The following is a 21,535-nucleotide window of genomic DNA, read 5'->3' as shown; positions in this document are numbered from 1 at the left end:
TATGGAAAAAAGTGAAACGAATTTTGCAAAAGAACACCAAGGTAAATTTCATAAAATGTATAAAAATTACTATAGTTTTGATAACTATCAAAAAAATTATTATGTTTCAGTTTTTTTGACACCTATAATGTAATGCCCCAACGGTGTTATGCATATCATGTTATGTCAACTGTCACATCATTAAAAATTATCACGAGAAATCACTTATATATGGAAATTATGGAAAAAAGTGCAGGTACATATCATTGAAGCATTTTTGATAAAATACATATAGTTTTTACTATATTAATAAGTTAAAAAGAAACTAATCATAAATAAAATAATAACTTATATATGGAAATTATGGAAAAAATTGAAGCGAATTTTGTAAAAGAACACCCGGACAAATTTCATAAAACTTATAAAATTACTATAGTTTGAATAACTATCACAAAAACTATTATGTTTTAGTTTTTTTGACATCTATAGTGTGATGTTCCAACGTAGTACACTGCATATCATGTTATGTCAATTATCACGTCATTAAAGTTTATCATATGAAATCACAAGATGACGGGATATATGATCGAATATCAAAATATTGAAACAAATTGATAACATGATGTTTTAATGTTTACGAAAAATAATAAAATATCAAAATCAATTCTCCATAAATTTTGTGATATTTGTCAATTAACAAAAAATATTTATTCGTTCAAATTTTAAGCAAGTAATTTTAATTATTAGGCTAGCATATATATATATTTCTCTCTTTCGGTGTTCCCTTCCATTTTATCTACATAATTTCTCCTTCGATTCCCCTTTTTTATCCTTTAATTTCACATAGATTTCTTCACCCGAAGAATCGTCGATCTGCTCTTTACATACTCGGTGGGTTTTTGATATCGTTGATTCTAACTTTGATTCGATCGGTGGTGCTTTATCGCCCTGAAAATCTCCTTTAATTGATCAGTAACATAATCGGATGAATAATTTGACCCCAATTTTCTACGATCACATCTTGGTGGGGGTAGATTGTGTCTTGCATATATGACTTTCATATCGTGCTTATATGATTTTGAAGTTGGTTAGTGTATTTCTGTATGTGATTTTTTACTTAGGTTGCAGGTTTAGTTTCTCAAATGATGATTGTTAGGTTTAACGAAATTCAAGGATATTCAATTCATAGGTTTAGTAGACGACGAGAAGACCAAACTTGAAACCCTAAAATGTAGTTAACTTACGAATTGTTTTTTCACTTGAGAATTTGCTTACGCATTGAAAGGGGTTGTAGAACTCGCCATTGAATCATCAATGCAAGAAACTTAAACAAAATTGACATGAAACTTGCTTCATCCAAAGATACTCATAATCCCAATTCCCACATTGGGGAATAAGAACCATAACTGTAATGATTTCAGTTTGTTTTTCATGGCCTTCTGATATATAATTTGGCATCGATCTTGTTCTTGATTTGATCTTATTGCAGTATCTTATAGTTTTTGCTAAAATGGCAGGTTAGATAGTGCAGAAAATGTCGTCTCCAAGCAAAAGGAAAGATATGGATGTCATGAAACTGTAAGCATGCTCTCTCTTTACATGTTCTTTTGCTTTCATCGCCTAATTTGGTTACAATCTGCCATTGATTTTGCATATTGTATTCATGTTGAAGGATGATGAGCGACTATGCTGTCGAGCCAGTAAATGATTCCATCAATGAAATCAATGTGGAATTCCATGGTCCTAAAGAAAGTAAGATTCTTCATCTCTTCTTCACTCTCATATCATGTGTTTTTGCAATTATATATATATATATATAAATACAAATTTACATCATCTTTCTTTCAGGTTTATATGAAGGTGGTGTTTGGAAAGTGCGTGTGGAGCTTCCAGATGCTTATCCATACAAATCTCCTTCAATTGGTTTCTTAAACAGGATTTTTCACCCAAATGTCGATGAACTGTGAGTTTACTTTTCAGAATATTTTAGTTTTCACCTTCATCTTTCATCAAATTGCAATTATCATCCCTCTTTCTACAAATCACATAATTGAAGTATTGAACATGACATTTTTACTATATTTGGCATGCATTGGACTAATGTCAATGGGACACAGACTCACTTTCTCACTTTCAATCTCTTGTATGTGCAAAAGACGAGAATGCCCTTATCATCTTTGTTAACAACTGGAAATTCTTGTTGAATTACAGGTCTGGATCTGTCTGCTTGGATGTCATCAACCAATCTTGGAGTCCAATGTTTGGTAATTTACAATTTGTTTTTCCAAAAATCTTGATTGTTGTAAGCTTTAACAATATGATAAAAAAAAAAACTTAATTATTATTATTATTATTTATAATTATTATCTACAGATCTTTTAAATGTATTTGAGGTTTTTCTCCCCCAACTTTTGCTATACCCAAATCCTTCAGACCCACTAAATGGTGATGCAGCATCATTGATGATAAAGGACAAGGAACAATATGAGAAGAAAGTCAAAGGTTCCACATCTTTCTTTCTTTTTTCGATTTACTAGGGGCATTTTAGTAAATATGTGATATTGAATAACAAGAATCGGTAAAAGGTCTTGAAGGAGATGGTGTTTTGGATGTGCTTGAAGTTGATGAGTATTTGAAAAAAGTTAAGAAATTAAATAATAGAACAAGGGTATATAAGTAATTTGGGTTTGTTGGTGTAGAATATTGTGAGCTATATGCAAAAAAGGAGAATATCAATGGCAACACACTTGGAGATGAAAGTGATGAAGATGAAAGCAATGAAGATATCAGTGATGGAAGAAGTGAATCAAGTGAAGAAGATGTTGCTGGAAATGCAGACCCGTAAAAGACATAAATACCCCTGAACTCGAATATTATAAGATTTGTTTTTTTTTTTTCTTTAAAAATCTCCCACTCTTGATACGGGTTTTGTCACATAGTTTCTTGTAAAATTTAGAGCAAAAAGCAGAGCCATTTATGCTTTGCTGTAGATGTGTAATGAAAAATTGTAACTTTCACTTGCCACCTTGGATTATTTAAAGATGAATATAAATGGGAATTTGGAATTTATCACAAACACTTTGTCCATTTTCATTTTATTGGATTATTATATCGGTTATTTTGTTTTTGCTGTGATCCTTTTAATTTTATTGTATTATTATGTCAATTATTTTGTTTTCCTTTGATGTAATTTTTTTTGGACTAATATCACCTCTTTTTCTAGTAGAAATGATGATGTCGTAGGGAAAATTTGATAGGGTGGCAGTTAGGCTAGCTCGGATGTATGTAAATATGTATGACGGATTAAAAAAAAGCAAAAAGGAAGATGGAAGTTGTGAAAATGAGGATGTTGCACTGGACATGCAGTAGAATGTTATTGGACTGTACTGATCCAAAAATCGAGGATAAACATTTCCTTTTTATTATAGTCAAAACATAGATATCTTTAAATCCAAGTATTTCAAAACATTGCTAAAAAACATTTATCAGAGTTCATCCCAAAATCACATAATGCGGAAAACACGGGTGTGTGCGTTGCGATCAAGCTGAGTCACTCCTTTCTAAACAATGATACCTGAAACCATAAACAAAACTGTAAGCACAAAACTTAGTGAATTCCCCAGAGCATATCCCACATAATTACATAAACCATATCAATCGCATAATCATGCATGTACACATATAAAGATGTCATGGAAACCCTCTAATGTCTTATACACATAATCACATAAATCATATCAACTACACGAGTCATGCATATAACATATAAGGATGCCCTGGAAACCCTCTAGGGTCTTACTTCGGATGCCCTGGAAACCCTCCAGGGTCTTAGCCCAATGTCATGGGAATCCCCACATGGTCTTCACTAACTACCAATCAAACCATACGTACAAACATATGAGCTAAACATGCAAACATATAAGGATGCTCTGGAAACCCTCCAGGGTCTTACATCGGGTGCCATGGGAACCCCTACACGGTCTTAACCAAATGTCATGGGAACCCCACATGGTCTTAACTAAGGATGTCATGGAAACCCTCCAAGGTCTTAAACCCTAGTGCCTCGGGAACCCCTCGAGATCTTTACGTAGAATGTCGTGGAAACCCTCCAGGGTCTTACACCTAGGTGCATCGGGAACCCCCCGAGGTCTTTCATGCAAGTATCACAAAGACAACTAGCATATCACATTTCACATAATCAATTAGCATACCACATAACACAAAATCAACTAGCATATCACATAATACATAATGGGTCGGACTTGGTGCTTCGACCCATTGGTATGGTGAGGAGACTCACCTGATATTGCTGAAGTCCCGCAGATAAAACTCCCATTGCTGGTTAACAGATTCCCGAACTGTCAACATCAAAATGACACCCAATTAATAATTTAGTTTCCACTGCATAATCATAATTCAATGCTTAGGGTAAAAAAAGACTATTTTACCTTTAACCTAACTTTGTCCAAAACCAAGGTCCAAATACACACTCCGAAGGCCCAAAATCAATCAATGCACCAAGGCCCAACATATGCCCAATTTTCCAAATTGGGCCCAAACCTCTATATGGGCTTATCTTAAGGCCCAACCATTTAGTCCAGTCCAAACATTTAGCATTCCAATGGTCCAACCTATCATAAACCTCAAGGCCCAATTATGGCCCATTTATGGCCCAATTTTCCAAATTGAGCCCAAACCCTCACATGGGCCTTACCCTAACCCATCTATATATTCTTAGTCCATATAATTGTTCTTGGATGGCCCATCAATAGCCCAATCACCAAAGCCCAATAGAAAGGCCCAACTTAAGGCCCAAGCAAGATTAGGGTTTTCACATAAAATGACGATTAGGGTTAAGTGTTTCTTACTTAACTCATTAAGCACTTAATCCATTTAGTCCATCAGTCAATCATATAGTGTGGTCGGCTTAATACATAATCCCAATCCGATCATCTAAAAATGCGGGTCCCGACAATCCAAAACCCATATATCCAAAATTAGGGTTTTCTAAACCCTAATTAGGGTTTCCAACCCAATCACAACCCAGTTAGGCCTAAAAGTTAAGTCTTTAGATCAATCAGGGTTTCATTACGCCCACTAGGGCTTCATAAGTCGGGCACCACCCATTACTACCTCGGGTAGTGGTGGTCAACGGTGGCTCACTGCTACGGCTACCACCTCACGGTGGTGGTTATGGTTTTAGTCCAATTGTGTCCAAACATCCCAAAAGAAAACTAACACAAGCTGAAGTACACCGCCACCCAACACGACGGCAGGTGGCGACAGGAGGCGACAGCCACCACCTCACGGTAGTGGTTATGAGTTTTCTTTGATTATTCCATCACTGATTACAACATACAACACCAAAATTCCAAACAACACACACACACACTAAGATAAACACACACACACACACAACAATAACAACAACCCTTATGGTGGTCGGCGGTGGTACATGGTGGCAGCCACCACCATACGGTGGTGGTGGTGGCTTTTCTCGAGAACTTCGGCCAAACAAATACATACAACACACTCATCAAATACACTCACTCACACACCATAATACGCATACAGCCACTCCTTACGGTGGTTGATGGCGACAGAAAGGGTATAAACGACGACAACACCATGGTTGGCTGCCATGGTGGTGCTCTTCCTTCCCAGCGACACAAACACCCCATACACACATACAATAAATATACAATGATAAGAATTCTTCCGATTACATACTTATACGAAACCTACAGCCAAACTGAGGCTACTACACGCAACTAGAGCCCCAACGGCAGCAGAAAGACGTCGGAGAACCTTGAAAGAATGAACCAGTTGCAAGGTGGCGACGACGAAAGCTAGCCACACGACAGCAGCAGCGGACGACGTGATTCCTTGACGGTTATTGCTTGACACCACCGACGTGAATGATGGCGAACAGAACGAATAGAAGAAGAACGATGAGGAGCGTCTGAACATGACTGCACACTGCCACAATGAGGGTCTTCAACGTTCTCGGCGTCATCAGTAGCCAAGCGGCGACACTGGTGACGACGGTGGCATCTTGGTTGTTCTCCAGCTTTAGCAGGCGTGGAAACCGTAGTCGGTGGTGAGGGTCATGAGGGTGGTGGTAACGGTTGATGAGGCGGCTCCTAGGGTTAGGGTTATGCGACTATATATACTAGATACCCTTTGGAACTTCATTCCATACTGACACTATTAGTCCCTCATTTCCAGATCTTTTTTCAAACTAAGCCCTAAATTTACCTTTTCTACCCTGACTTCGGAAATCCCTTTCAAATCCAATCCGAAATTTACCCAACAGCCCTCAATCTTCAAAATTCTTTCATAGTAAGTCCAGTAATTACCAAACACACCATGATTTCTAAAAATCTTTACAAAATAAATCCTAAAATTACACTTTAACCCCCAAAAGTCTAAAATATATCATTTGGCTCCCCGAAACCAACACTCCGCTCAATATTATGGATTTTAGGACCATTTTAAAATAATATAAAATATAAATTTAAATCTTGGGGTTCCGGGTTTATTATTTTCTTACTCTAATTTAAACGGAGTGTTACAAATATCCCCAACTTAAATTAGATTTTATCCTCGAAACCACTCCTGCCATACTAGACAACTTGAGCAACATGGACGCAACCACAAGCATTCCTTAGCATTTCCAAGGCAACCGGAACCAACCCTCGCAGGGTTCTAAAACCTAGGGGTGAGCATTTGGACCGAACCGGATAGCTCAACTTTGAAGGATTGTAACTCACTAAATATAATACCAAAATCAACAAAATTATAGTCTAAATTCATCTACAAATTGTAAACTAAATGTTCATAGATTATATCATTCAATAGTGAAAACATATATCCAATTAGGTTGCATGTGAACTTAAAGTTAAACTATTTTCTGCCACATGAATTTTTGTAACCTATAAAACCTATCACCTTCAACCAATAAGTACAATGAAGAGACTCACCTCAAACTGATGATATCTAAATCACACACACATGCACACACACACACACACACACACACACTTCTGCTACTAAGGCTCCCCATACTGAACACATCCAAACCAACCCTAATTACTATTTAGGGTAATAACCCATAATTAAAGGTCCAAACCATATTCTCTCTTACTAAGGGTAAAAGACCATTTTACCCTTCCTATACTAGACCCAACTAAACATGGGCCAAGGCCTAAAAATGGCCCAAATGGACTTCTGTGAGTACACCATGCGTACTCTTGCATTACGCCCTGTGTACTCGGTGTCTAGAGAAAAGTTATACGGGGCAAACCCGTTACGCCATGCGTACGCAGAGGTTATGCCCTACATAATCCTCTGTTGTCCAAAATTACTTTTAAGTTCTTAATACCTAAAGTCCAAAAGTCCAATTCACATATCTAAATCTTGGAAAGGTCTGAACCGATAAAGTTGACAACTTTAAGCTTTTGCATGACTTAATAGAGCCCAAAATCAAACCCTATATCCATAACTTCACAAAATGACCAATAATTAATGAATGAGAGGAATACAACCCTCAAGATCCAATTTTTATGACATAAGAACCTCAGAAACACCAAGAAATGCTAATCCTAAGCTCTAGAGTAGCTTTTATTCATAAGAACCAAAACTATGAGAGCTTTATACCTTTAGAAGCTTGCAAAGGTGAAGGAAACTCTAGATCTACAAGTTCCAAGCCCAACAATCCTCAATGACGTGCTTCTCATTCTTCCACAATGCTCTAAGAACACTTTAAAGGTCCAAAACAAGCTCTATAAGGTTAGGGCTTGAAATGATAGAAAGGAGGAATGGATGCTGAAGATAAGGGAGGTCTCAAGGGCTTAAGGTCCTCTAAATAAGGTCTAAACCCTAATAATTAGGGTTTGAGATTTGCATGAGTACGCCTTGCGTACTTAAAGAGTCCAACCACCTTTTAATGAGTTATGTTAGGCGTACCCATGGAGTATGCCTCGCGTAAATACCAAAAATGCAAACATTTTATATTTAAAGTCGAAATTACAAATAACTATAAACACGAGTGTTACATGCTATGAATTTCTTTACAACTAAATAAGTTGTTTTTAGGGGGTGTTTGGCTAAGCTTTTTAAAACAACTTATTATGGTTCCACACCTCTATAAGTTAAAAAAGTGTTTGGATGAATGTAACTTATCTGGTGAGGAAACTCTAATAAGTCATTTTTCATAAGTTATCATATACTTACTTATTAACTTATAAGCTAATAATCAATGCAAAACACCCCCTTAGTCTATAATCTTCCTTCTTAATAAACAATCCATTATGACCACATGACACGTCCTCAATTCATTTTCCCATCAAAGTTAAATTACTCTTTTACCGTTCATAACTTAATCTCGGATTTTCCTCCATATTGTCTTGAAATGGTGAGTTTCAATTTTGAAAATAAATCCAATCTCTCCTGTATCGCCGCGTATGACAACCATTTGTATCCTCTTCTTTTCTATTTCTCTCCTAATCGGGCTCACTAATATTTTCTGCCTCTCTCTCCCTCTTTCAATATTGAATCGATTGGAGATGGCGATGATGGCCATTATTTAAATTTCTCATTTCTATTATGTCTAAGGCAACTGCGTCCCAAAAAAGCATCCATCCAAAGGTAATCACAATATTATCGTCGTTTTTATTGTTAAACCCTAAGTGGCCGCAGTTTTTGAAGGGGTGATACTGTTGAGGCTAACGAAATTAAAATCTATCACTTCAGATCATCATGTTTCATATCAGATTTATTAAATTGATTGTAACCATAGCTTCAATTTCTAGGTTGCAACACCTGCATGTGTTGGTCTCCTTGCACCAATTAACATCATTTTCCTCCAGGAAACATCAGATTAGATCCATCAAAAACTTTGTTTTCCAGGTAATTTGTTTTTCTTCGTTTTCTTCAATGGAACTCAAAAATCAAAATGATAATCTCTGATTTCTCTCTTCTATGAGGATATACAAACACTAGGTTCTTAACATTACGACAACGATTAAAAAAGGAACAATGAGATTTCTATCTCCGGTGGAGCTTAATTATTCATTTTGTTTAATGAAAACGGATTAGTGTTCAGTCTAGAAGTTCTTTAGAAGATGATCTCAATGAAAAATTCATCACTGGACTTTCTCTAAGTTGTTGCATTTTCATTGGCCATAACTACCATTTGTTAGCTACAGCACCACATATGATCATAAATGGCTACAAGAACTCGCTACTTGTTGCTGTTGCTATGAGTACTCCTTCAAATATTCTCAGAAAGTCAACGACTATTTGAAGGTGACCACTCGTTCTTTGATTTTTGATGTTAAATGTCAGTAGGTTAATATTTTGAAATAATAAATTTGATATGAATATATGATCCTCATTAATCAATGGCAAGACCCAAGTCAATTTATAACAACACCACCAGTTTCTTGGAAATATGTAGCTATGGAACTTCCATTTTCTTCTTTCTATTTTCAGATCATAACATTTAATATACTGTTTTTTGATATTTTAGTGCTCAAATAGAATAGAAACTGAATGTGAAGAATCTACTTATTTGAGTTGATTTCTTAAAGTATATTGCATTTACATGGAAAGTTCAATGTTTTGGTTTATTACATACCTTGGGTTGAATTGTTTTGGTTTATTATAAGTACATTGTTATATTGTTAATTAAATGATTATTTCTTTATGCATGTGTATAAGTTGATCATTACTGAATAATAATTTTAAGATAGATTAGTTTGTTGATATTTTACACAACGATTTGAACTTTTCCACCACATTCACAAGTGGAGATGATATGTAAGTGGTTGCTTGAGTTATTTTTTCAAGTTGCTTGAGTTATCGCTACATAAAAAAGTTTACAACGACATCATATATTCAAGGAAAATTCCGTGCGCTTTAAGTCTAAATATTGGGCTATATATAGTTATATGCCAACCTCTAAATAATAATTAGATTATACCCACCTATTTTTGTCAAATTATTGATTTGTCAATCATATATGATATATTTATATTATATAATTGTTAAACTTAATTTATTGTTTAGGATAATGAATTATGGTATGTTAATTTATCTAAAATATCGTTATCCATTTAATTACTTTAATTAAGAGGCGAACGCGTTAATTTGATGATAACATTTGAGTAAATAAATCTTAATTGTCTTGAATGTTATAAATAGAGATGTACATGATTAGGGTTGGGTTGATTTTTTTGGTTAAAACCGAACCAAAACTACATATATTGTTTTTTTTTTGCAAAACCCATATGAGTTTTTGGGTTTTCGAATATTCAAAATAATTTATATATTAACTTTTAACTAATAATTATAAATTAATAGGCAAAACTTGTATCGGTCTAAATTAATAAAATTTTATAAATATTTGATTTTTCATTATCAATAGTATTTTTATTTCTTTTTTCCATAGAGTCCATTGTCCGTCCCTTAGTTATCACTTACTAAAGATTTTCGTATTTCAATAAGTTATTCTCAACCCACTACCCTTTTATTTAACATTTTCACCAACCCAATAAACATTTATAAGCTTCTTGCTGTTAGCACGTTACGAAGCTGATAAAAACCCACCCCATATGTTGTTCACAGTTATTTTAATGATTTCTTAATTTTTCAGTTTTTTCTTAAAAAAATTTCAGTCCTTTTAATAATAATTTAATGTCCACTTTCTGGCAATGATCGATAACTTCAGATGGTAAACATGAACTTCAATACATCCCTACAACATGGTGGTGACGTTTGACGGCCACCATCGACTCGCGGCGGCCGCGGTTTCCGGTGATAACTGAAAAATACGCACAACCACCGGCTCCCAGCTTGATCTTCATGGGATGATTTTCGTTCTGCTTCGTGTTCTCAAAAGCCCTAAAACATTTTCAAATGGACATTCGACAATCGGATATTGTTCAAGGCGATTTTGCTCAGGTACGCGGATAAAGATATCAATTTTGGTAGATTCATCCTTCTGTCGATTAATCGATAACTTCACTACAAGTTAATTTTTTGCAGGATTAATCTTTTCAATTAATTTTGGGGTTCCTCACACTGCTCCTGAAGGAAGGTGAATGTGTGTTTTCATAGTGATTATTGCTAAAATGAAAACCTAGATCGTAGTTGGGTGGATGATTTTAGTGAAGTGACAATTTTACCCCTTAATTAAAATCTTAGGTGAGCACATGGAGTCTTTGAAGTAGGTGAAATGGTGAATAAATGATTTCATCATCCACATAAAAGATAAAGCAACATGACATTTGTTTATTGTATGATAATACAAGTTGGTATGAAAATGCTATTATTTTATCAAAAAATTAGGTGTCCAAATTGAAACTAGAGAAAGGAGATATAAGTTGACCAAAAAATAAAAATTTCTCATTAGATGCATACTTCCATCAAGATTTTGGAGACAATATTGAGATATGACAACTACAACTACAACTACAAGAAACAAGACATGGTCATGGACCGATGAAGTGCTTCCCTTTGTTGCTATGTTATTGATAACATGCTTGGATATGAGCATCCTCACAATAGTTAAAGCCGCTATGAATGGTGGTATGAATAGTTTTGTTTATATTGTTTACCATGATGCCCTTGGAACATTGATTCTTTTTCCATTTTTCATCGTCCATACCTTAAGGTTCGTGATTTTCCTATCTTTTGTTCTTTCGGACCGTGTTTGTTACACATGACATGACTGGACAAACTTTCTAGGGTTACTTTCGATAACAAGATGAAAAGGGCGTTTTCGTCTTTTGAGATACTAGAGATCTAGAACAAGTCTTTTTCACACCTTTTTTTGGTCTAGTTCTAGTCATGTTAAATACAGTACAACCTGTTTTGTACTGTTCTAGTCATGTCGGTACAAGTACAACCTGTCTTGTCTTGTCTGGTTTGTAGTCATGTCGGTACAAGTACAACCTGTCTTGTCTTGTCTGCTGACGTTATTCTTTTGGTGGTGTACAGAAACGTTGGGAGGCCTCCACTCACGTTCCGTATACTTTTCAGATTCTTCGTACTTGGCCTTTTAGGGTAATTATAAGTAATGCTATTGATATCAATCCATGGTGAAAATTTATATATAAATTTTAAAAGATTTTATTTATAATAATAAAGTTTATGTACATGGGTTGTTTTGTAGGCTTTGTCTTTTTCAAGTTCTTGTGTATGTTGGAATTGGCTACAGCTCTCCAACCATGGCAAGCGCCATTGCTAATTTGACTCCCGGGAACACATTCTTGATTGCAGTAGCTTTCGGGTAACATGAATGTTTTTTTTTTTTTTTTCAATTTCTTTTTAGTTTTATGAATTCGTAAAATATGACTACAAAACTAAAAACTAGTTCTAAAAAAATAGTGACCATGTTTTTTTGTTTCTTTTTTGTTCAACTTTCAATCCTTTTGACCTATTTCTTTTTGGGTTAAATGCAAAAATAGAAACATACTTTTCTTTATTTGCATTTGCTTCCTACTTTCATATATAACAAAATTATCTTTTCCTATTAAGGCGTTTCAATTTGCAAAATCTATCTGGTAATAGCAATTTATTTTCTTATTACGACAATATACTTTGAAAAAATCTATCCAGTTATGGATTAATTTGTATATAGATGGCATTATTATTTCAAAGGGTTTTATGCAGAAAAGTCCTGTTATTCTGGGAAATTTTTTGGTAAAGTCCTAAATTCTTTTTTAAACATAAAAGTCCCGATTACTTAATATTTTGCACAAATTAACCAAAAAAATCCTTATTTTTATTTTAACAAGAAACGACAGATTATCATGTAAAATTAAATAATCAAGACTTTTTTGTTCCAAAAAAACATTTACGACTTCATCAAAAATTCTCCCAAAATAATGAGACTTTTCTGCATAAGAAAAAAAAATGGAATTGCTAATGCTAGCAAATAATTATAATTCGACCACTTATTATAAAACCAAATTTTGTTTATTACCACATACGTTAGTTTTAATTGTCTTACCTTTGTTCTTTTTTTTTTTTTTTTTTTTTTTTAATTAAAGATTTGAAACTAACATATATCAATTTTAGGATGGAGAAAATAGACATAAAAAGTTCAAGTAGTCGAGCGAAATTATTTGGCACAATAGTAGCAATAACAGGAGCAATGGTGTTCACATTTTATAAAGGCCCAGAAATTTTTAACATGATTTCCTCTTCTGATTATTCACCCAATCATCGGCTTCTTTTCTCACAAGCATCCGATTGGATTTTTGGAGGTTTGATTCTTGTGATTGGTGGACTCGTTGGTTCCATTTGGAATGTTTTACAAGTAAGAATTACATCAAAACCATTGAACTATTTTTATTTTATTTATTCATTTATTTATATGTATTAGGGTTTTGATTTCTTGATTTATATTTTATAAATCCAGTCATCGACATCTAGAGAATACCCTGATCAAGTCACGATTATTTTTTTCTTCTGCCTTTTTGGGACAATTCAATGTGTAGTTTTATCCTTGTTCTTAGTGAAAAATCCAACCGATTGGGTGCTGCCACCTGGCATCGCGATATTTGCTGTTGTTTTTGGGGTAAGGAAATAGCAATGTATTTTCGTTTATTTGTGTATTGTATTTTATATATGCTATTAGTTATTATTGTGCTTATGAATAGTGGTGTTTTTCACTTTTGGACTTTTGCTACAAATGTTTTATATTTTGGCAGATTTAGTCCCTGCAAACAAAGGTTTTATGTTTGACAGATTTAATCCACTTTTGCCACAATTGTTTTACATTTTGGCAGATTTAGTCCCTGCAACAAAGGTTCTCTATTTTGATAGATTTAGTCCCTGCAAATAAAGGTTTTGCATTTTGACAGATTTAGTCCCTGCAAACAAAGGTTTTACATTTTGACAGATTTAGTCCACTTTTGCAACAAATGTTTTACATTTTGGCAGATTTAGTCCCTACAACAATGGTTTTCTATTTTGACAGATTTAGTCTGTGCAAACAAAGGTTTTACATTTTGACAGATTTAGTCTACTTTTGCCACAATTGTTTTACATTTTAGCAGATTTAGTCTCTGCAACAAAGGTTTTCTATTTTGACAGATTTAGTCCCTGCAATCAAAGGTTTTACATTTTGACAGATTTAGTCCACTTTTGCAACAAATGTTTTACATTTTGACAGATTTATTCCCTGCATCAAAGGCTTTAGATTTTGGCAGATTTAGTCCCTGCAATTTTTTTTATTTATAGAAAAGGTCCCTGTAATGTTTTTTTTTTTTTTTTTTCAAAAACAGTCCATAAGTGTAAGATTTTTGTATTTTGGCAGGTTTAACCCTTGTGTACAAAACTAATTACAAAAACTGTCCCCGTTGGCCTCTACTAAACTGCTTATAATACATAAAAAGTAAACCCGACCCCATTGCATAGCATGACTTTTTTTTTTTTTTTCTAGATACCGTTATAGCATCTATAGTGGCACAGGTTTTATTACTTTAATTAAACTATAATTTGATTTTTAATTTTGTATAAGATAATGAAATTTTTTAATTAATTTGGTTCATTGCAATTCCTTCAAGCCAACCAAACATGATCATGGAATGCAATGACCAATTCCATTCCTTCCAACCAACCGAAACAAAAAATACATCATTATATTAACATGTTATGAGATTTGGGAACTTACTTTGGTGTTTGAAGATTGACTTTTTGACTTTTTTTTTGAAGGGGGTATTTTCCACTGCATTTCGTAGTAGTGCTGTGATTTGGTGCTTGAAGAAAAAAGGTCCAGTTTTTGTTGCAATGTTCAATCCTCTCTCTATAGTAATTGCAAGCACCATGGGTGTCATTTTTCTTGGTGATTCACTTCATTTAGGAAGGTAAACAATTCACACATATATATATATATATATATATATATATATATATATATATATATATATATATATATATATATATATATATATTCACAAATATCAAATTTTATAATCCCATATGAGCTTGAAAAGTTAAAATAGCAATGTACTTCCATTTTTTTGTTTACTATAGAATCCTTTTTTTTTTTTTTTTTTTTAAATTATTTTTTATTTCTTTCTATTCCATTATTATACTTCCATTTTTTTTTGCTTTGAAAAATCCATCCAATTATTAAGCTTTTGAAAACTCTATCCGGTTATATAATGAAAACTAGTTGTGAGACCCATGTATTACATCGGTTTATTTAAAAAAAAATGTTAAATATGAAGGTTTAAATATTTGAGAGCTTTGAATTTATAAGAAAAATGACAAAAAAATATTGAATTTTTAAAATTGAAGTGTTTTGTTTTCTCTTTTAAATTTAAACAAATAATTAGATAAATAAACAAATTAACTAATACGCTTTATTTTAGGAATTTTGAAATTAGAATGTAAGTTCATTAATACCCATTTATTATTATATTTATTGCAATTATTACATTTAAACACTATACGAAATTTAATAAAATAAAAAAAACGTGGAAAAAATTAATATAAAATAACCACAAAAAGACATGTGACAAAATGAATGTGAACGTGACATGTAGCAAAAAGATCTTTATTTTTGTATTTGGTTAATATTTGCTATAAAAGGAAGATCTTTATTTATTTTTTCCATTTAACTTTTTTGAATTTGTATATGCAGTGCAATTGGAGCTGTGATAGTTGCTGGAGGATTTTATACAGTGATGTGGGGCCAGGCTAAACAGAAGAAGACGGAGACGAATATTTTGGATCGTGCAAATGAACCCGGATCATCAAACCCCACTACGACTCCTCTCCTTTCATCTGTAAATGAATCGAAATGTTAATTTGTTGTGAAATTGAGTATCAAATGGAGAAATAATGATTTATATATAGAAAAAAAAAAAAAAAGTAAATAATAGGTGTCAAGTTTAAAAGAGAATTCAAAATCGTGAGTGAATCAAGTAACTCGACACGACTTTTATTTGTAGGGCCCACCATTTTTTTTTAACTGTACAACCACTTTTTATTTGCCGACAAACGTTTGTGAAATAATAGAGTCTATTTGTATCAAACTGGAATGATCAATGATCGTACCCTGTTTCTGTTTCTGTTGAAATATAAAGTCTAGGGACCAAAGTTGCCAATATACGAAAGTCCTAGGGTCAAAGTCTAAACCCAAAAAATGTAGGGACTAAATCTACCAATATACAAAAATCTTGTGGTCGAGAAACCCAAAAATTCTAAACTTGATAAATAATCTTTGAAAGATCAATATCAAGTTGTTCATCACTTGTCAAACTAGTTTCAAGTTTCATACAACTTTTCTTTAATAATAAAATGAGTTTATTTATTATAATTGTACTTAATTGTTTAATAATATTCATATGTTAAAGAGGTAATATGTTTCTAATTTGTCTAAAGCTATCTGGGATAAATATGTTGTTTCTTGATATATTGACCACTACATTAATATATGATGATCTTACAAAGAAGTTAGGAGTGTGCTTTATATGATTCTTTAAGTGAACTTCTGATTTCTGTGAGAGATGCAATTTTTAGGAATCTTCTCAAAACTTCCGGCCTTCAAGTCAGAAAATTTATTTTCTGTCCCAGAAAAACCGATCATGTAACTTGTCTTACGTCACAATTTAACATTGAGATGAATCACGTTTTCCTATTTTTTTAATGTTGAATGAATGTTACTTTTGCACATGGGTTTTCTTTTACTTAATAGCTGTCCTTGCGCTAGGTGAGTGGATGCTTACATACATTTGAAAAAAAAAATCATTATACCATTGTTTATTATGTAAAATACAAGACATCATCACAATAATGCTTCCGAGTTTGTCACTAACTGAAATTCCTTAATATTTTATCAAAATTTGAATCTCGTGAAAAGGATATGCACTATTTTAACAAATCACATAATTTGAAATCCCCTATAATGCATACTTCTATCAAAGATATTGGGAACGATATTCAAAAAGTAAAAAAAAAATATGGGAGTGACAAGAAGCGAAATGTTGATATGGACAAACGAGGTGCTGCCCTATGTTATTATGTTGATGGTAGAATTCTTGGATATGAGCATTCTCACAATAGTGAAATCTGCAATGAATGGTGGTATGAACAAATTTGTCTATATTGTTTACCATGATGCTCTTGGAACATTGATTCTTCTTCCATTCTTCATCATCCACATCTTCAGGTTTGTAGTCCTCCTTCTACGGTTATTTGGGACCCGTTTATTGTGTAGGACTAGACCGAAAGGGACTACACTGGATGATGATGAAGAGGGCATTTTTGTCTTTTTCAAAGACGAGAGATCAAGAAAGGATCTTTTTCGTTGATGTGGACAAATCAATTTCAGGTCCCGACCAATGCACGCAAATCACAGTGTAACATGTATGTTCTGTTTTGTTATGTTCTGTTCAGTGCAAATCATAGTGTAACATGTATGTTTTGTGTTGTTCTGTTTTGTTCTGTTCTGCTAACTGAAGTAAACACCAATTAGAATTCTTCTTCACTTGTACAGAAACACTGGGCGTCCTCGGCTCACGTTCCATATTCTTTTTAGATTCTTCATTCTTGGTCTTTTAGGGTAAACAATGCAACCCATGGTGACATTTTGTATTTTGAAAAGATTTTATATACAATAAATTTTATGTACATGTTTTGTTTGTAGGATTTGTCTTTTTCAGTTTCTTGTGTATATTGGAATTAGCTATAGCTCTCCAACCATGGCAAGTGCTATTTCTAACTTGACTCCAGCAAACACATTCTTGCTTGCAATTGCTTTCAGGTAATGCCAAGGACAAGGAATGGTTTCGTTTTGTAAGGGGAAAAATCGGGTAAAGGGGTCATTAATTTGTTATATACTTTTATATAAAGGGGAAAAATCGGGTAAAGGGGTCATTAATTTGTTATGTACTTTTATATAAACCTAATGAGAAACCAAGAGTTATGATTACAACACTTAATGATCTAATATTCCAATTTTTCTTGAATAAAGTTGACATTCTATCCAAAAAAACCCAACGAACTTAACATTTTATCTAAAAAGCTCAACTAAGTTATACTTTCCTGAAAGTCAACTAAGAGAAATAGATGACGTGACTTATTACCGTATCGGGAAAACGACTTATTAGACCAACAAAGTTTCCAAAACGTTTAAAAAAATCCAATCATGTTTTGACTGTTCAAAAAAACCCCAATGAACTTATACAAAACAAAATTGGGATTTTTTGAACGGTTTGGAACTTTGTTGGACTTTTTAGATAAAAAGTTAAGTTTGTTGGAGTTTTTTGAACAGATAAAACATGATTGAGATTTTTTGAATGGTTTAGAAACTTTGTTAGGCTTTTAAATCATTTTCCCTAAAGTTGAGTATAGTTTAGTTTCAACAAATTTTAACCTTTTAACCCATTTCTAGTTTGGCTATCTAATTTACATTTGTTTTAGGATGGAGAAAATAGACACAAGGAATTCAAGCAGTTTAGCGAAATTATTTGGAACCATAGTAGCAATATCGGGAGCAATGGTGTTCACATTATATAAAGGTCCTGAAATTTTTCACACAAACTCTTCGTCTAATTCACATAATCATCTTCTTTTGTCACAAGCATCGGATTGGGTTTTTGGAGGTCTGATTCTTGTTATGGCGGGAATCGTTTCTTCAATATGGAAGGTTTTACAAGTACGTACTCGCCATGAATAATACATGAAACCATGCAACTTTTTTTACGTATTAATTTCTTGATTTATATCTCTTTTATATATTCAGTCAGCTACATCTAGAGAGTACCCGGATCAAGTAACGGTTGTGTTTTTCTACTGCCTATTTGGGACAATTCAATGTATAGTTCTATCTTTATTCCTAGTTGAAAATCCAAGCGATTGGGTGATGCAACCAGGAATCACAATGGTTGCTGTTGTTTTGGGGGTAAGTCAATTAATTTGAATAACAATGTCGATACTTTTGATTCATCCTATGTTGGTCATTATTAATATCTAGTCAGCGTACTTTCAAAAGGTTAAGATCATCTAGTAACATGTTTCCTAGTTGCTAAGTTTAGGTGGCATATTAAAGACATAGTAAGTGTTTTATCCAGAAAAATCTTATTATTTTCGATTTTTTTTTATAAAGCCATAATTTTTACTTTTGAATAGAAAAGACCAATTATTTATTATTTTGTCCGAATTAATGATTTTTTTTTATAATTTTAACAAGAAATGACATATTATCATGTAAAATTAAATAATGAATAGTTTTCTGTTAAAAATATATATATTTAGGACTATATCAATTTTTTTTTTCTAAACTAATAAATTTTTTCTGTGTAATGGCTGATTAGTAATAAATGGAAAGAAACCAAAATGATGATCGATGTAGCCTGTTAACTAAATTTAGTTTTAGGTAGATTTGAGTGTGATGGATTGAGAAAAGGAATAGAATGGTTTATAGTAATACAAAAAAATGTTTGTTTTTCTCTTTGGAATGAAATGGAGTTAATGGGACCATATTGGGTTATAACCCATGGATTTATGCAAAAACTTAATGATATAATTTCAAAGAAAAGAAATACAATTTATTATTTATATTATAATTTTTCAGTAGTGAAAAGATATTAATTTTATTATAACTTATTTGAGCTTTTATTATGTATAATTTTCTATTTTTATAAATAAACGTTTGCTAATTATATTTAAAATTATATATACAATATAGTTGCAAATTAATTTGCAATCATAATATTACATTTAAATATATTATAAAAGATTCATATCCATATTTCATTTCTACAAGTCCACCAAACATGATGATGCATGCATGTCATGTAATGGTTCATTTAATTGCCTTGCTTAGTCAATCACCTCATCTATTCCATTTTTTTGTCGTTCAATTCCATCCAATGAATGACATGGATGGAATACCCGAAAACAACCATACATGTATGTAGCATGAAAGGAAAACAAGAATGTATATGACTAATATACGTGCATATTATTAAATGGTGAAAGGGACCATAAGGGATTAGGTATCAATGGAAAAAAAAAAAAAAAATAGAACAATATTGAAAAATCAAAAGCGCATTGCTATTTTATCCATTTATTCGATTTGGGCAACATAATTAGGTGACAGAAGATTTTTATATGTTTATTTATTTATTTTTTGTATTTGAAGGCTGTAATTTCCACTGCATTTCGTAGTAGTGCATTGATTTGGTGCCTACAGAAGAAAGGTCCAGTTTTTGTGGCAATGTTCTCACCCCTTTCCATAGTAATTGCAACAATAATGGGTGTCACGTTTCTTGGTGATTCTCTTTATTTAGGAAGGTAAACTATTAACATTTTTTTCGTAATCTCAATATTTAAATCCGATTTGAGCTTGTTGGTCATTGTTAAATAATAACCCATGCATGCATGGCTTGTTCTTGAAGTTTGAATTTTGAAGTGGGCTAAATGTAACGCAATAAAACCATGTTTTCGTTTATTTGTTTATTCTATCATCATATTTTTTTTAATTTCTTTCTATTATATCATTGCTATGTTTTTATAAAGACAATGTTATGTTGATAGGAAGAAATGAAAATAGGTTGATATATTAAACAAATAGACGGAAGTACCTTGCAATTTCTCACATTTAACACTCTTGAATTTGTATCTGCACACTTTTGTAGTGCCATTGGAGCCATGATAATTGCTGGAGGATTTTATACGGTGATGTGGGGCCAGGCCAAACAAAAGAAGATAGAGACGGATTTGGAGGGTGCAGATGAACTTGGATCACCAAACCCTACGACTCCTCTCCTTTCATCCGGAGGTGATCGAAATGTTAGTTTGTGATTATACCAAATGTATGAAAACCTTATTAGGTGTTGTTTTTCTTATTTATTGGATTTAATAAAGACCGGAATATATCCGCTTAAATATAACCTTTTTACTTAAATAGATGTGTGCCCAGATAAAGTGTCCGTGATCATTAGTTTTTTAATAGTTTGGTAAATAATTATTAGATTTTATTAATACTAGGGTTTTATGTAGACAAGTTCCATTATTTTGGGAAAACTTTTAATATAATCCTAAAAGTTTTTTTAACAGAAAAATCTCGATTATTTTACATTTTGTTCGAATTAACGAAAAAAAATCATTTTTATATTTTAACAGGAAATGACAAATTATGTGATTTTTCCAAATAGGATTTTATCAAAAATTTTGCTAAAATAATGAGACTTTTCTACATAAAACCCTTAGTTATTATGTAATAAAATATAACCATTTTTAAATAAAATATTTATGTTTATACCTTATGTTTATATTGTATGTTTATACCATTGATGTAAATTAATTGATATGGATGTTTAGTTTAAGAAACGTAAATTAATTTATATATATGGACTTAATGTTCTAAAATTTTTAGTTTGCTCCAAATTGAATTTCTTAATTAATTTTCTTAATTCAAGTCTTCAAACTTTTGGTAAGTATTAATGAATTATTTATGCATATTTGATTTGTACGACAATCTTTATAACTTATACCTCTTAAAAATTCAAGATATAACTAATATGCTTTA

At 32.5% G+C, this 21,535-nt stretch overlaps 3 protein-coding genes across 11 annotated transcripts; all 3 read left to right on the top strand.

Annotated features, from left to right (window-relative positions):
* Window positions 1–721: 721 nt before the first annotated feature.
* On the top strand, window positions 722–3,055 carry LOC145037225 (ubiquitin-conjugating enzyme E2-23 kDa-like). Of its 2 annotated transcripts, none has more exons than XM_078985838.1 (7): window positions 722–870; window positions 1,497–1,557; window positions 1,652–1,731; window positions 1,828–1,942; window positions 2,191–2,243; window positions 2,353–2,481; window positions 2,679–3,055. In XM_078985838.1, the coding sequence occupies exons 2-7, from the start codon at window positions 1,514–1,516 to the stop codon at window positions 2,822–2,824; spliced, it is 567 nt and encodes a 188-aa protein (XP_078841964.1). In that variant the 5' UTR covers window positions 722–870; window positions 1,497–1,513; the 3' UTR covers window positions 2,825–3,055. The 2 variants fall into 2 exon arrangements, with proteins under 2 accessions (XP_078841964.1, XP_078841965.1); XM_078985839.1 differs by having other exon boundaries at window positions 750–870; window positions 1,502–1,557.
* A 7,478-nt stretch (window positions 3,056–10,533) lies between these two features.
* Window positions 10,534–16,034, top strand: LOC145037221 (WAT1-related protein At5g40240-like). 5 transcript variants are annotated; one of them, XM_078985829.1, is made up of 10 exons: window positions 10,863–10,944; window positions 11,029–11,080; window positions 11,188–11,297; window positions 11,396–11,656; window positions 11,983–12,048; window positions 12,158–12,274; window positions 13,066–13,306; window positions 13,409–13,567; window positions 14,707–14,858; window positions 15,641–16,034. In XM_078985829.1, exons 4-10 carry the CDS (start codon window positions 11,436–11,438, stop codon window positions 15,804–15,806), a joined length of 1,122 nt encoding a protein of 373 aa, XP_078841955.1. In that variant the 5' UTR covers window positions 10,863–10,944; window positions 11,029–11,080; window positions 11,188–11,297; window positions 11,396–11,435; the 3' UTR covers window positions 15,807–16,034. The 5 variants fall into 5 exon arrangements, with proteins under 5 accessions (XP_078841958.1, XP_078841955.1, XP_078841954.1 ...); XM_078985828.1 differs by having other exon boundaries at window positions 11,188–11,656; XM_078985832.1 differs by lacking the exons at window positions 11,188–11,297; window positions 11,396–11,656 and having other exon boundaries at window positions 10,534–10,944.
* Window positions 16,035–16,904: 870 nt separating this feature from the next.
* LOC145037222 (WAT1-related protein At5g40240-like) lies at window positions 16,905–20,911 on the top strand. 4 transcript variants are annotated; one of them, XM_078985836.1, is made up of 8 exons: window positions 16,966–17,085; window positions 17,171–17,367; window positions 17,498–17,563; window positions 17,648–17,764; window positions 18,424–18,658; window positions 18,746–18,904; window positions 20,147–20,298; window positions 20,643–20,911. In XM_078985836.1, exons 2-8 carry the CDS (start codon window positions 17,312–17,314, stop codon window positions 20,806–20,808), a joined length of 951 nt encoding a protein of 316 aa, XP_078841962.1. In that variant the 5' UTR covers window positions 16,966–17,085; window positions 17,171–17,311; the 3' UTR covers window positions 20,809–20,911. The 4 variants fall into 4 exon arrangements, with proteins under 4 accessions (XP_078841959.1, XP_078841960.1, XP_078841962.1 ...); XM_078985833.1 differs by lacking the exon at window positions 17,171–17,367 and having other exon boundaries at window positions 16,905–17,170; XM_078985835.1 differs by having other exon boundaries at window positions 17,038–17,367.
* The last annotated feature ends 624 nt before the right edge of the window (window positions 20,912–21,535 follow it).

Source organism: Lactuca saligna, chromosome 3 (assembly GCF_052625555.1).
Source record: "Lactuca saligna cultivar CGN05327 chromosome 3, ASM5262555v1, whole genome shotgun sequence".
In the NCBI taxonomy this organism is placed as follows: Eukaryota; Viridiplantae; Streptophyta; class Magnoliopsida; order Asterales; family Asteraceae; genus Lactuca; species Lactuca saligna.
Note: the sequence above shows the minus strand (reverse complement) of the source record. Positions and strands in the feature narration are given on the sequence as shown.

Excerpts from the sequence above, each read along its gene's own strand:
- LOC145037222 (XM_078985833.1), top strand. The coding sequence starts at position 16,962 with ATGGGAGTGACAAGAAGCGAAATGTTGATATGGACAAACGAGGTGCTG. Across the intron at positions 17,171-17,497 it reads TTCATCATCCACATCTTCAG|AAACACTGGGCGTCCTCGGC; the intron begins GTTTGTAGTCCT and ends TCACTTGTACAG. Across the intron at positions 20,299-20,642 it reads GATTCTCTTTATTTAGGAAG|TGCCATTGGAGCCATGATAA; the intron begins GTAAACTATTAA and ends ACACTTTTGTAG.
- LOC145037221 (XM_078985829.1), top strand. The coding sequence starts at position 11,436 with ATGACAACTACAACTACAACTACAAGAAACAAGACATGGTCATGGACC. Across the intron at positions 12,049-12,157 it reads TTCGTACTTGGCCTTTTAGG|GCTTTGTCTTTTTCAAGTTC; the intron begins GTAATTATAAGT and ends GTTGTTTTGTAG. Across the intron at positions 14,859-15,640 it reads GATTCACTTCATTTAGGAAG|TGCAATTGGAGCTGTGATAG; the intron begins GTAAACAATTCA and ends TTGTATATGCAG.
- LOC145037225 (XM_078985838.1), top strand. The coding sequence starts at position 1,514 with ATGTCGTCTCCAAGCAAAAGGAAAGATATGGATGTCATGAAACT. Across the intron at positions 1,558-1,651 it reads GATATGGATGTCATGAAACT|GATGATGAGCGACTATGCTG; the intron begins GTAAGCATGCTC and ends TTCATGTTGAAG. Across the intron at positions 1,943-2,190 it reads CACCCAAATGTCGATGAACT|GTCTGGATCTGTCTGCTTGG; the intron begins GTGAGTTTACTT and ends GTTGAATTACAG.